Raw genomic sequence first — 15,031 nt, 5'->3', positions numbered from 1 at the left:
TGGTAAATTGGGTTTTTGCGTTGGTATTATTTGCAGTTCAGAATCACGGCAGTTATAGAGGATGAAAGATTGTTGAAATTACAGATTGAGCATTGTATTTCTCAGGTTATGAAGTTCAGGGAAGTATGTAATTATTTCTGAGTTTCCTCAGGTTCCTCTGTTCAACATAATGTTCTGACATACAGAAGGGACAGTTCCAGATATGAAATGCAAATCAGTAGGGGCTGCCCCTGCCCCTGAGCCGTAGCCAGGGTTAATCATGCAAATCTAATGCTGTTCTTGGTATTTCGAGAAAGGTTTTAGTTGAAGTCTCAGGCACATATTGATTTAAAATTCCTACTTCAGAGAGCAGTGTAATTTGTCTTTTACAGCTTCAAATTTTAAAATATAGAACAGGATTTGGAGACCAATTTAGTGTACTGGACATCCATCCATCCTTAATAATCCTGAAAAGTTGTGGGAGTTGGGAGGGAAGGGCACCCTTAAAGGATGTGGCGATTTTTAAGCAAACTAAAAAATATATTAGATCTAAAGTTACAAATGTTCTATAGCAAGTCCCTTTGCTTGGAATATGATCAAGTCAACCAGTTATGCATGGTTACGGAATGTCTGCTCTGGTCAAGGAAGATGGCTAAAACTGGCAAGGACAGACCAAATCAAAAATAACACTGCAACGAGTTCCTAACTTTGGGAAGGATAGAAAATTCCTTTGGAAATGAGACTGTTTACAGGAAGAAATGAAATTGTCTTGCTCACAAGTGCAAGCTGACCCATTTCTAAGAGCCGTTTCCGTTGTGCACAAAACGCGTCAGCTTGTCTTTCCAAGAACAGTAAAATTTCATATGCTGCTGCCTGACATGAGAATTATTTTGACATATCTCCATATCGCTGACTGCCTTGTAAGTTAATCTCATCTCACATGAATTTTTCACCAGCTTCACTCTGATGTTGATAAAGGAGACGGTTCCATCAAATACATCTTGTCAGGCGAAGGGGCAAGTTCCATTTTCATCATTGATGAGAACACCGGCGATATTCACGCCACCAAGAGGCTGGACCGCGAGGAACAGGCCTATTACACCCTTCGCGCCCGGGCGCTGGACCGGCTCACCAACAAGCCCGTGGAGCCCGAGTCGGAGTTCGTCATCAAGATTCAGGACATCAACGACAACGAACCTACATTTTTGGACGGCCCGTACACTGCCGGAGTCCCCGAAATGTCTCCTGTGGGTAAGTAAAGAGCAAGTTGGTCTTGTGCCATCTGATTTTAGGAGGTTTGTATTTAAGACTAAATCACCGTAAACACTGGGGAAGAAATCCCATTAGCATTTGTGTAGAAATTGTCATTTAGTGTGAGGGGAATGTTTGAGATGTGTTAGTAGCCAGCATCCAAATTCTGTTTTTTGACACATTATTTTATTTATACGGAAAATTAGGAAGTTCTTCCTTTTACACAGCTGTCTCGGTGTCTTCAAGAAATTACATAGGTCTTACAATCCCTTTGCAATTTAATATTTAAAATTTAAAAATGATTCAAATTATGCCGAAGAAGTTTAAAAAAAACAACAACAATAAAATTACTATCAAACCAAAAAAAAAAAAAAATCATTCTAGACACAGCCCTGTGATGATCTATTACTTTTCTTCTTCTTCTTTCTCCCCATGTTAAAAATAAGAATTCACTATTGTAAGCATCTCTCTGGGGCCAGGGTATCAGGCAAGGCCAGCAGTGTAGCTAGGCTGATATTAGGATCAGCTGGTCTATTTGCTTATAGAGTATGCTTGAACCTGTAAATGTCCATCTACCTGCCACCACTAATCTTTGTGTGATTTCTCCAGAAATTTAAATGCATGAAAATTTATACTGAATTTATAATAATGGTAAAGTGATACTCAGTATGAGGTATATAAAAGAATAATGAAGGGTGTTTTACTCAAAGGCCTTTTGACATTGCCCCCTTACTGGAAAAATAGAAAGTAAATTACCTTTAGCATATACTGTATTTCAGATACTATTAAACTGTCTTTTAAATTCCACTTATTTAGCTACCTTTGGAATAGTTTTCAGCCAGTATGTAATTTAGGTATGGATGATCTTACAAAATAATTTTTAAAAAAATGATGGGGCTGGAATAGAGACCAGTTGATTTATATCTTTTATTTCCTGTTGTTTATAGTATTGAAGGGGGAAGTTTATTTAAAATAAACTTAAATAAAAAAAATAAAAAATAAAAAATAAAAAAATAAATTTATTTAAAATAAACTTAAAATAAATATTTTATTATTTAAAATAATAATCGAACTTGTATTTTAACACGTATTTCAACTCAAGTCTTACTTGAAAATTTTACCCAGTTTGATTTGTTTTACTTGATTGATTGATTGTGACCTGTTTTACTTTAAATAAAAGCCATCGCGTTCATTCCAGCTTTCGATCCACACATCTGCTATGCAGGGGAGTGGAATTGCAAAGATGTGTATTACATGTGCCCAATTCAGTGACCCTAAATTTCTGTTCCAGTCAGATTGGAGAGGGAACATTATTTTGGGACCATGGCTCAAGCTGCTAAAGAAATACAAACTGAAATGAAGCCAGAGGAATTGATGCTTGTGGACAGGAAAAGTTCTGAACTGCAGTGGCAGCGTCTCACTAGAATTATCTTCTGTGTAAATATTTCTTTGACCAAACAGGCTTATTCACACTTTCTCAATACTGTCCACTCCTTCAGAGTGCTTCCTGCGGCTCTTGTTTAATGACAAAAACAACGATGATGACAGCAGCAACAGCAAGATTTGGGAGGTTTTAGAGAAAAGAGAAGGCACGTTGTCCTCCCCAAAGTAGTAACGTTTAGAAAAACAGGAGGTTTTGAGGTGTGTTGAAGCAGTTCAGTTCAATGCCATAATTCTCCTGGGCGTTTTGGGCCTTCTTCATGGGCTTGCTGAGGTTTTCCTTTCCTGTGTAGAACCCAGCAGTGCCAATTGGATTACTGTGAGCTTTTTGTTCTAGAGGCTGAATAATGCACTGTAGTTTTGGTTCCAGTGGTACCACTCTGATATCAAACAGCATGATTATTATGTGCATGTGTAAGTTATTTTAGTTGTTGGATTCCAACAGGTTCAGAACTTTTTAGAAAATGATTTCTCAATGTCTTCAGGATTTACTTGACACTAATTGAGGTCACTTGGTTAATATCAAAATTTGAGCTAAGAACAATAAATGTCTACATAAAATGTATCCTATGGATTTATAGTGGCAGCTTATCAAAGTGTTTAATTCTAACCAAATAGTTATAATAGGGGCTTCCCTGGTGGCGCAGTGGTTGAGAATCCGCCTGCCGATGCAGGGGACACGGGTTCGTGCCCCGGTCCGGGAAGATCCCACGTGCTGCGGAGCGGCTGGGCCCGTGAGCCATGGCCGCTGGGCCTGCGCGTCCGGAGCCTGTGCTCCGCGACGGGAGAGGCCACAACAATGAGAGGCGCGCGTACCGCAAAAAAAAAAAAAAAAAAAAAAAAAAAAAAAAGTTATAATAGCCACTGAATAGTATGGTATATTCAACACAAGTTTTCAGTATTTATTATTCAGGCCTTTTTTTTTTTTTTTTTTCTTTCATTGAGAACTAACTAAGATTTGAAACTCACTCATAAGTCCCTGGGATCTCTTATTTGTTGCCGGAAGAGCATAGATAAGCATGAGAATACAAGTGTGTGTGTGTGCGTGTGTGTTTGTATATGTCTGTGTGCCTGTGCGTGTGTATGTATAGTAAATTATTTAACGAACACTTCAGAAAAAAATTATACACAACGAAATTTACTGAAATATAGTTTTCATTATTTTGTTTGTTTCAAGGTGTTTTCTTTTCCAGTGAAGTAGGAAAACAGTACTTAACCATATCACGAGAATAAATAGTGCTGTAACAATGTTGCTATAAAGATGTTCTCTATTTCCTTATAGAGGAAATAGAGAACATCAAAGTCATTGATTCTAACAGTTTAAAATAGTCAAAATCTAATTGTTAAAAAGATTTTTAAATATACATCATTCACTGTTTGGTCCTACCAAGCATTCATAGAGCACAGTCTCCTAAGTCTTTCAAATAAAAAAAAAAAAAACCTTCAGAATTTACAAAATGGTTGTGTGTGTGTGTGTGTGTGTGTGTGTGTGTATGCACAACACACACATACATATTCAAATTTTCCACCAAGTCTGAAAGAAAATAGAATTGGTAAGGGAAATCATAATCTGGAAAAGAGAATAGACTTATAATAAGATGGGCATTGGTGACTTATTTAAGACATTTAGAGAGGGAGATCTACATAGGAATATATCTAAAAGAGATGTTAGTCTAAAAATGCCATATTTTTATGAAATTTATTAGAAACCAACTTGAACCTTAAAAGAATACAGAAAGGGATTTGTCCCATCCCCATCAGCTAGGACATAAATGATAAAATAACATGTGCTTAAATATTTAAACTAAGCAAATGTGAGTAGCTGATATTTTTAAGATGATATTCCAAACGGAAATAAAAAGAACAGATCACACTAAATGCTTTCCCTATGGAATACGTGAATGCATAGTAAAAGGAAAAAGCAATATGACATTCTATCATATGAAATGTAGAAAAACAACCAATGTTGTGATTTTTCAAGTTGCCATGCTTTTTCTCCTTTGGGAGGGTTTGGTTTAAACTTTCATTTCATGCTTTTGTTTTTAAATCAATTAGTGAAAACAAATGAAAAATAAAACTACTATAGGAAGAGACAGAGTAACCACTTAATATCCAGTTAAATGTATCAATTGAATATTCTTTGTTCAGTTAATGAAGTTTCAGTTTCTTTCTGGCTTTACTTTGCCACAGCAGTGAGGTTGCCTCAGTGATTTGAGCCTCACGATGTTAGTATTTGACATGCTGCCTTCTAGACAGTGATTGAGACTTACAGAGATTGCTCTTGATAAAAATTTATTACCCAACCCTGATGGATGAGATGCCTAAAATTTGAGTCCCATCCACTTCTGAATATATATCCCTGCCTAACTTACATCATCAGTCTTATTTTTTTGCCAACATAGTTTCATGTCCCTTAAATATTTCTGAAGGAGGAATTATCATTTATCATCTTTTGGGGTTTGTCTTAGGCAAAAAAAAAAAAAATGATATCAATTTTTCATGTACCTTAGAATAAGAAAAATTAAAAATGAAAAACAAATCTAGTGTAGAATCTTTAGCGTTTTGTGAGTTCTTATGTTTTGTGGCATTTGGGAGTTTTTAATTCATTGGTTTTGGGATTGGCATGTAGGGACCTCAGTGGTACAAGTGACAGCAACGGATGCTGATGATCCTACGTATGGCAACAGCGCCCGAGTGGTCTACAGTATCCTGCAAGGACAGCCATACTTCTCAGTGGAGCCAAAGACAGGTAAAAATTGACATGCAACTCTCTTTGTAAAGTCATCATTTATATCTTGGCATAGAATTAATAATAGTTATTTTTATTCAATATAGTTGGAATTGATAACAGACACTATTTTTACCGTGGTTCTCTCAATATGCGTACCATGGTAATAAACAGCATATTATTTATAGAGACATTAGCACATTTGAAGAATATTTTATTACATTTATCAGTATTCCTACCAAAATTAAACAAAATATTAGATATTGAAAAGTATTTCAGCTGTTATCTCATGACTATATAAGAAATGTTCATTATTCATCTCTAATTTTTTTTTTGCTTTGTTTTCTTTAATTAATTCACATAGGAATTACGCACAGTAAAATTTAAATCTTAAGCAAAATCTCCTTGCCATGCAGTAGAATATGTAGTAGGTTCAGCTTGTCCTTCCAGGGGCTGGTTTTTCTCAGGGAAATTAGTTGAAACAGAACAATTAGGATGATGATCTGCTGAATCAAAAACTAAATTAAATGACTTTTAATTTCAGAAAAAAAAACAAATTATGAATTGCAAAGCTGCCTGGATAGAATATGTGGTTGTTTGGCTAGATATTCTGTTTTGCTTTGAAGACGAAATAGTTTATATACCGTAAGACTAGAATTTGGAGCACTGTTTTCTTGGTTATAAAATAATATTTTATCTATTCTGCTCCTCTGGCTCTGGGTATAGGGAAGTGTGGGCAGGTGCGAAGATGGGTGGGTGTGAGCCATTGATTTTCTTCATCGCTGTGAAAATCCAAAATTTCTCTATATTTTAATAATTTCGCCTTTATCGTGGAGAATAATTCTTCCTCAAACAGCAAGTTTGTGATTTTGAAAATTTGATAGTACTTACGATCCTAAATGAATATTTTAATGCCATGTACCCTGTTTTTCATATTATAAAAAATGGCAATATCAAATCATTCTCAAATCACTGTGGGGGGGGGATAAACATTTTAAGGGTCTTTTGAGAATGACAGTTGTGCAAAAACAGACCAGTAAATTCGCTGCGAGCTCATCATTCATTAGAATTTTCATAGAGGCCGTGGCATATTTTTTATCAATGTTGTGATAAAGTCTGGAAGCTGCCTAGAAAGTCTGATAGAGGAGAAGTAGTTCTGATTCAGTGAGTTTTGAAGGAGAAATAAATGAAAGTATCTGGTTTATGATATGAATCCTGGGAATGTAGAAGTTGTGCTCGTGGTTGATTTAATGATAGCTCTGAGAACCTAAATTCAGACACACCCACCCATTCCCTTCTATATCTACTCTTTGCAGCCTAGAAAGACATTGACAATTTTCTGACAATTGGCTCACAAATTACACACCTCCTGCATTATATAACCTGTTCAAAAATAGCATGTGCTAATCCCAAGCGTTAAATATTTTGCTGCTACTAATGATTGGCTTGTGATTTTAGCTTTGCTGTAAGATAATAGGTGTTTCATAGGCCCTGTGCAGGTAAAACCTCACCTATTGAACAGCTGGACAGTAGTCAGTGTCATGGCATCGCATGATTAGTACTTCAAACTTAATTTTAATTTTCAATCTCAAGGACTGTGTTTTACAGGAGGTAAGGCTTCATTTAATTTTGTTTTGGTTAAGAGTTTTTAATGCTGTAATCATGGTAATCATTGGGACTTCTCTTTCTTATAGTCATTCGTGCAGAGGTATTCTAGGAATTGTTGTGTCCTCTCTGCTATCATAATATAGAGAATGTACCACCCCCCCCCTGCAAACAAAATGGAATTCTATTTTTCTGACAAAAATGGATGGAGAATTTTCAGGCCTTACAAGCATGAAAAGCTGTGTAGACAGTTTGAGGTAGTCTTCCTTAGTTGGTGTATGATTCTTATCTATGTAAGAAATAAAATTACTTCCCACATCTCCAAATCTAAGCCTTTTGAGAAGAACGTAAAACTTTTGACAGGAAAAATGCTGAAAATATGTTAAATCAAGATTCTATAAAATAGGCCTAGGAAATCACTGTTAAATACATCTCTGAAAGTTTAACTTCTAATTTCTTTTTTAAAAAGGAGTAATATTAGTAATATTAATAATAACCATTACTATTTGTTAATCACATATCATTAACTTAGCCTGGCTAAAATCTCTGAGCGTGTATTCCATCGGTAGCACACTTACTGGCCGTATGACCAGAGGGTAAGTGTATTTTCTACAGTAATTTCGCAGTACACAAAGGGAAGATGTGAGTAGCTGCAAAAAACAATGTTGACAATTCAGCAAGCAAAGAGAATGGCACTAGAAACAAAATAATGTAGCATTAAAAGGACTGCAAAGATTCTCCTCACCTATCTTCATAATGTCCCCCAATTCACAGGGAGATCGAGAATTATTCTAATGTGTTTATCTAGTCTGTAACCTACAAGCAAATAGATCCAGTTTTTCAATCTATTTCATATGTGGCAGGACTGGCTACATAATTTGCTATTTGAAATGAAAATGCAGGCTTCTTGTTCTAAAATTAGTAGGATTTCAGACGTCATCAGCAGAGCAGAAACCAAACGTGGGGACAGTGTGTGACTGCACAGACCACAAGACCATGAAGTTGGCCTTGAAAAATGGTTGGAGTATCAAATATCACTTGTCATTTAGGAGTTCTTTCTTAAACATAGAGGTGTGATTATATGGTGCCTGCATTAGAGATTGCATGCATGCTTGTTACATCCTAGCTTTAGGTAAGTAATACAGTTGTAACAAAGCCCTCCTCCCTAATACACCCTTCATGCATGTTCCATCCTGTGGCATAGCTCACGGTGTAGAGGACCCTCACTCCCGTCAGGGCTTCCTCAGGACACCCTCTCACAAGAGTGAGGGGATGTAACGACAGTCCCTCCCTCAGCGACTCTTTATTTGATGCCAACTCTGTAATCCTTTGATGTTCCAGAAGCGTCCATCTCTACTATTGTTGGCTCTTCTCCATGTTTTTATGGTTCTATTATATGCTTCACTTAGGGGTAGAGAAACCAAATAATACAAGTCTGAGACAGAAAATTTAGAAAAGAATACAAACTTATGGGAAGAGATTCACCTGTACATCTAATGTATCTTGAATCCGACAGCATGAACAGCCCAGCCCTGTGTTACCTGACTGATGTGGCTGCCTAGACTCCTGGGACTAATCCAGAGCTTCAGAATGGACTTCAGAAATGTGCACATCTGAATTCTTAAGGAGATTCCATGATAACAGAATATGCTTTTTTTTTTTTTTTTTTTTTTTTGCGGTATGCGGGCCTCTCACTGTTGTGGCCTCTCCCGTTGCGGAGCACAGGCTCCAGACGCGCAGGCCTAGCGGCCATGGCTCACGGGCTTAGTTGCTCCGCGGCATGTGGGATCCTCCCGGACCAGGGCACGAACCCGTGTCTCCTGCATCGGCAGGCGGATTCTCAACCACTGAGCCACCAGGGAAGCCCCAGAATATGCTTTAAAAAGCAAAACAAAACATTGATGGCGGGTAGGAGATTAGAAAATCATCTGAAAATGTATTCCCAGACCAAAAACTAGACAGTTTTTGCATAATACTAGTGATAAATTTATGTTTCATACACAATACTTTTTTGTGGACATGGATTATAAATAAATAAAAAGTTCTGGGTTACTGGTCAGATATACATCTATAGAAAAATGATTATCAGAAAGCCTAAAATCTGAGCCAGTCTCTTTTCTAAAGAGTTAACAGGATATATTCTTCTCATCATAAGTGTCTTAAAATTATTGACTATTAAAATTAAATATTATCATCTCCCATGGAAATCTCACAGAACTGTAAAGTTATGATTAGGCAAGACTGGCCTTTACCACTTCAGAGACATAGTAAAAACAGTTTGCTGTGTGTGTGTGTGTGTGTGTGTGTGTGTGTGTCTATATAATATAGAGCAAAATGCAGATCAAATCCAACGTATGAGAATTCTTTTCCAAATGTAGACAGCTGATACTCAAAACTAAAATGCTAGCAAAAGCCATAGAACTAGAAATTATGTTTGAATGTTCTTATTTAAATTCACTTCTCTCCCAGTTATTTCCTTCTTGTAAAAAATATGTTTAAACGGGCTTCCCTGGTGGCACAGTGGTTGACAGTCCGCCTGCTGATGCAGGGGACACAGGTTCGTGCCCCGGTCCGGGAGGATCCCACATGCCGCCGAGCGGCTGGGCCCGTGAGCCATGGCCGCTGGGCCTGCGCGTCCGGAGCCTGTGCTCCGCAACGGGAGAGGCCACAGCAGTGAGAGGCCCGCGTACTGAAAGAAAAAAAAAAAAAAAAAAAAAAAAAAATATATATATATATATATATGTTTAATAATTAAGGTATTTGTAAATTACCTTTTCCACCTGCATTTCTTTGCAAACTTTGTGATGATTTTTGCTTTGGAGGAGTGTTACATATAGGATCACTTGTAAAGAGACAATTAGACGTGTGAAAAATAAGTGAGTAACTTTGACTACCACACGTCTCCCCTGATAATTCAGTGTTTTCTTTCAAATAATGCTGCTGAGCAAAACCATGAGAAGATGAGGCGGCTGTGTTTTCTTTGGTGATTAGTTGAGATGTTATGGACCTCTCTCCATCATAATACATGTGCAAGGGTACAAACTCATTTACACATATTAATTTTTGGAAGGAAAATGACAGATGAATAGAAATTAAAAATTAAAATGAATGAGTAAGAAATTTTGCTAGAACTTCACTAATATTTGATCTATTTGAAATGCACCATTAGTCAAATATTCAAGATTGTCAATGCTCAATGTATAAAAAAGTATTACAAGTAAAGATGATTAACATCAAAGAAAAAAAGGAAGGTGGGGTGGGTATAGGGGGAGGGAGAGAGATCGAGAAAGAGAGAGAAAGAGAGAGAGAGAGAGAGAGAGAGAGAGAGATGTAAGTCCCAGAACTCTTAGACAAAGATTGTTATGCTTGGAAACAGCGTGTCTTACTGAGGTCAGTACTCAATGCCTTATATACTAGAGTTAAGGGAAGTATGGAAGAACAGACATGAAATGTTCATAGAATCATTATGGCTCGAAGAAGAATATTTATGTCTTAGACAATTATCAATTAACCAAATGGGTATATGACTATGTTTCTTTTGATTGTCATTGTGATGTTTCAGAGATTAACTATAAGCAGTGTGTAGATAACCGAAAGAGTTCGGTGAAGGGGTTACTTAGAGAGACCTTGTATTGCTGTGCTTGTAGCAACAGTGTCCAGTATAGTGTATTAGAATAAGTGATTGTTAAAACAACAGCAATAACAACAAATGGCATACTCAAAGAAGTATAATTTAAATGCTTAAAATACTGATATATTGTTGGGGTGTGTGTGTGTGTATATATATATGTGTGTATGTATTTGATAGCTGCTGCTTAGAACTAAATAACAATAAGGTTGCTTAAGATGGTGTGAGTGTTACTCAGCTTGGAATCTTGAGAACCAGTAACATATTGTTTAAGTTATTCTTAAACTAGTGAAAGATTTTCTCATCTCTTCCCCACTCCTAGAATATTTACGGAACTGTAGAATATTGTGACGAATAGGGCAGGCCTGATATAGTATAATGTAGGCTTGTAACATATACTTAGGGCTGAAATATAACACACACAGACCATTTTTACATGTGTCCATTGAAGAATCAGCAGTTAAACAATTGGCAGCTTTTAAAAAACATTTTATAAATTTGGAGGATATAAAAACATTTTTATGCTGAACATGAGGGAAGAAACACATTTATCCCAACTTGTTTACCGTTATGTTCTCCCAAAGAATCATCCTTTATCAAACAGCCCAGTTTTGCCCCTGAGAAGTCCATGATACCAGAGTTCCTGTTCCTTATATCTGAGTCATTGGGGATTTAAATTCTGACTTAAACTCTAAAAGTTAGAATCTGTTTAATAAAATGATTAGAAATTTTTCAAAAGAAGTCGATAAAAGGGTTCCAGGTAGGTAGGTAAGATGTCTTCATTGGAAATGATGGAAGTACAGGAAATGATTAAGTAGGATTCTAGACTCCTTCTGGTATCTAATTAGCAAAGATGGCCTCATATTGCTAGTTTCGAGATCTGTATAGGGCAATATTGAATACATAGGTTTTCATTTGACATAATCTCTATGTGTGTATACTAAGTATATTATATTGAGTATATAGTGTCATTTAATATATTTACATATAGCATAAACTAAATTCTATCCCATAAAGATACTATTACCTAATCGATTTATGTAATAATTAAATAGTTATTAATATAAAACTACTAATTTAGTTCAGCAATGATTATTGAGTCAAGCTTTCCTACCAAGCAACATGAAGTTCTGAAATCAGTTTTTCATACCTCTGAAGTCTTAAAGGCTATCCATATTAAATGCAAGTGGTTCGAAAGAAACAACACAACACATCAATATTCTTAGTGTCTTGATTTCCATTAACACAGTCATCCTCATCTATAGTACTTTTTCTCAGACCTTTAGATACAGCATAAAGTCATCCAGCAGCATAGTTTGGAATGGTGTTTTGTTTATTAAACATAAATAACTCTCATTCTTTTTATTTATGGAATAGTTATTTTGCTGGAAAAGAGGTAGTAGCTGGAAGAGAGGGACCATAGCTGAAAGGTTTGTGGTGATTTCATATCACTGGGAATTAAGTTTTTGGAGAGGGTGAAAGAGAAAAAGAGAGGTTCATTGTCATATACTTGTACAGGCCACTGCCCATTCTTTTAGAGGAGTATATTTTATTTTTTATAAGTTGGTATTTCCTGAACCATACATTTCCGTAAAATCTAAAGATAATCCTCCCTCTCCGCTCTTCCGCATTACAGCGTTTTCTGTGTTTGTGATATTGTATATAATTATTATATCCCTTTGTTCTTTAATATGCATTGCAATTATTAAAAGGAAAAAAACCAAACAAAAGGCAACAACTCAAGAGCTATTTTCTACCTCTATCGGTGATCTTCGCTAGTATAAATGCAGTGATTCATGATGCATTTTACTGGGATTTGAAATTTTACAGGAGTCATCAAGACCGCCCTTCCAAACATGGATAGAGAGGCTAAAGACCAGTATTTGCTTGTTATTCAGGCAAAGGATATGGTTGGTCAAAACGGAGGACTCTCTGGAACCACGTCGGTCACCGTGACCCTAACTGATGTCAACGACAACCCGCCTCGCTTTCCTCGAAGTAAGCTGTTCTGTTGCACGTGGCAAGCGCGTTAGTTTTCCTTGCCAGATTATACAAATGTCTTTAAAAAGGAGTTTTTCCAAATACTTCTCAAACAAATAAGTATCTTAACTACATTCTTCCCCAGTTTTATCCGAGGCATGATTTTTAATTCAGTAATATGGAATAATAAGGGTATTGAAAATAAAGAGAAGTAATTATATCTTTGTATTACTTCTGTCTTAAATATAATATGCTTTTTCTTTTGTTCACACTTTGAACACTAGACAGTTAAGAAGTTTATGCATTAATCTTTTTATTCAAAGACATGCTACTCTTTACATTCTGTAAGTTATGAGGTTGTTGCCAACTAGTAACATTCAAATATGCTTCATGAATTCTCTATGCTAAAAACATTGCTTTATTTTATTTTATTTTATTTTTTTTGCGGTATGCGGGCCTCTCACTGTTGTGGCCTCTCCCGTTGCGGAGCACAGGCTCCGGACGCGCAGGCCTAGCGGCCATGGCTCACGGGCTTAGTTGCTCCGGGGCATGTGGGATCTTCCCGGACCAGGGCACGAACCCGTGTCTCCTGCATCCGGCAGGCGGATTCTCAACCACTGCGCCACCAGGGAAGCCCTATTTTTAACGATAAAAATAAAAGAGTCCTGAACTTCACTTTTCATTCCACACTTTTTTTTACCCAGTTCATGTACCTTGAACATTCCTTCTGCTATACCTACCACATCTTTTTTATGCAAATGCTCAGCATTTCAAAAGAAATCAGTCCAAAGAGCCAGAAAACCACATGCCCTCAATTTAGTTTCTTTGACCAAAGTGGCTTTTGTTTTAAACAAGTAAGAGGAAAAAAACTAATTTCCTTAGGTAGAGCTGTCCTGATTGTAAAAAAGCATTTCATCTCACTCCCTTTTAGTTGCCTTTTTTCTGCTTTTTTGTAAATGTGTGTGGTATTTCTTTAGAATACTCAAGAAAATAAGGAAGTCATACAAACGACAATGTTTTTAAATGCTTGTCTGATAGAAATAGGGAACTGAGCTCCCTTATGAACAGATCTTAAAGCTAATAATGTTAAACAAGGACACTTTCTCTGCAGATATGAGTGCCACCATGTTTTCCTTCAAATACTGCTTCTTTAGATGTTTTATTTTTATTTTACATATTTTTAATATTGTTGTACAACAGACATTTCAATACCTGCTGGCAAAATAAAGAAAATTACACTAACTTTAACATTAAAAAAATTAAAGAAAGAACTTATCCTTAATTGTGTCCTTGATGGCTTACAGTGGGGAGGATTGAAGAATAAACAAAACAAAACAAAACAATTAATGCGATTATATTTGGCTGATAATAGAATTAGCTGTTTCTCTTTAACTACAGTGATAATAATTGACACTTAGAAATTTTGTGGTTTCAGTTGTCATGACTTGATAGGATAGAGCACGGATTTTCTAGCTTACTAGATACTCCCCTACTTATTAAAGTGAAGGAAGCCCAAAATACGTCATTAGGTTTTTCATTTGGGCTGGGATTTTTCTCTACCATTTAGTCACTATTCTAACCTTGAAATTTTTGGATTTTCCTAAGGACACTTGTAGATATGTGAAAGGGTCGCTCAAAAATAGTAAATATGCGTTGTAATCATTTTTAAAAATCAGTAACAATTTATAAAATGTAGAAAATTGCAAAAGCAATCATTCTTAGCCTAGAATGTGGTCCCTTCATATGGATACGTTTTCCTTTCTCTGTTTCAAAGAGAATCCTTTCTTTTCTCTTCATAAGAAAGTGCAAATGCACCACTGTTAGCAGCCAGAAGGAAATGGAAAAGAGTGAAGGAAGGAGGAAAAAGTAGATGATTAGAGGAAAACGGTGAAGGGGTGTTTCCTAGTTTCAAAGGTGAAGGGGTGTTTCCTAGTTTCAGACGGATGGTTGATGTACTTCATCTGCCTCCCAAACTGGCTTTTTAAAATTTTTATTTCTTTCTTTATTTTTTGGGAGGGTAAGGGGGAGTTGAGGGGTGGTGAAGACTTTTTACAAAAGAAAGTTTTAAAAAGTTACTATTCTTTTTTTTTGCTTCTCTTTCCTCCTGTTCAAATAACATTGCCTCTGCTCTTGTACCATTGTGCTCCAAATCAGTTCTACATCCAGCTCACACAAATAATTCTTATCCTCGGTAAATTTATGAGCTAAAAGAAAACTAATATTGACTTTCATCAGCTTCCTTGTCCAGTTTTCTGAAACTTTTGCAGCAAAAGATACTACCATGGAAATTCTAACATTGAGTAATCAGAACTATTTAGGCTTGGTTTTTGCCCATTTGAGGCCTAAGCTATACTATTTTAATTTTTTAATATTCAGTATTTATATTAATTGCATTTTAATCCTTTACAGTCAATACTCAA

At 36.2% G+C, this 15,031-nt stretch overlaps 1 protein-coding gene across 1 annotated transcript in view; it reads left to right on the top strand.

Moving 5' to 3' along the window:
• The window catches only part of CDH7 (cadherin 7), a 124,009-nt gene that overhangs the window by 57,137 nt on the left and 51,841 nt on the right, over positions 1–15,031 (top strand). Inside the window, exons 3-5 of the mRNA XM_059039334.2 lie at positions 936–1,230; positions 5,300–5,419; positions 12,462–12,629. Coding sequence (XP_058895317.1) covers positions 936–1,230; positions 5,300–5,419; positions 12,462–12,629 — 583 coding nt within the window. The remainder of the gene's footprint in view (positions 1–935; positions 1,231–5,299; positions 5,420–12,461; positions 12,630–15,031) is intronic.

Source organism: Kogia breviceps, chromosome 15 (genome assembly GCF_026419965.1).
Source record: "Kogia breviceps isolate mKogBre1 chromosome 15, mKogBre1 haplotype 1, whole genome shotgun sequence".
NCBI classification, from domain to species: Eukaryota; Metazoa; Chordata; class Mammalia; order Artiodactyla; family Physeteridae; genus Kogia; species Kogia breviceps.
Note: the sequence above shows the minus strand (reverse complement) of the source record. Positions and strands in the feature narration are given on the sequence as shown.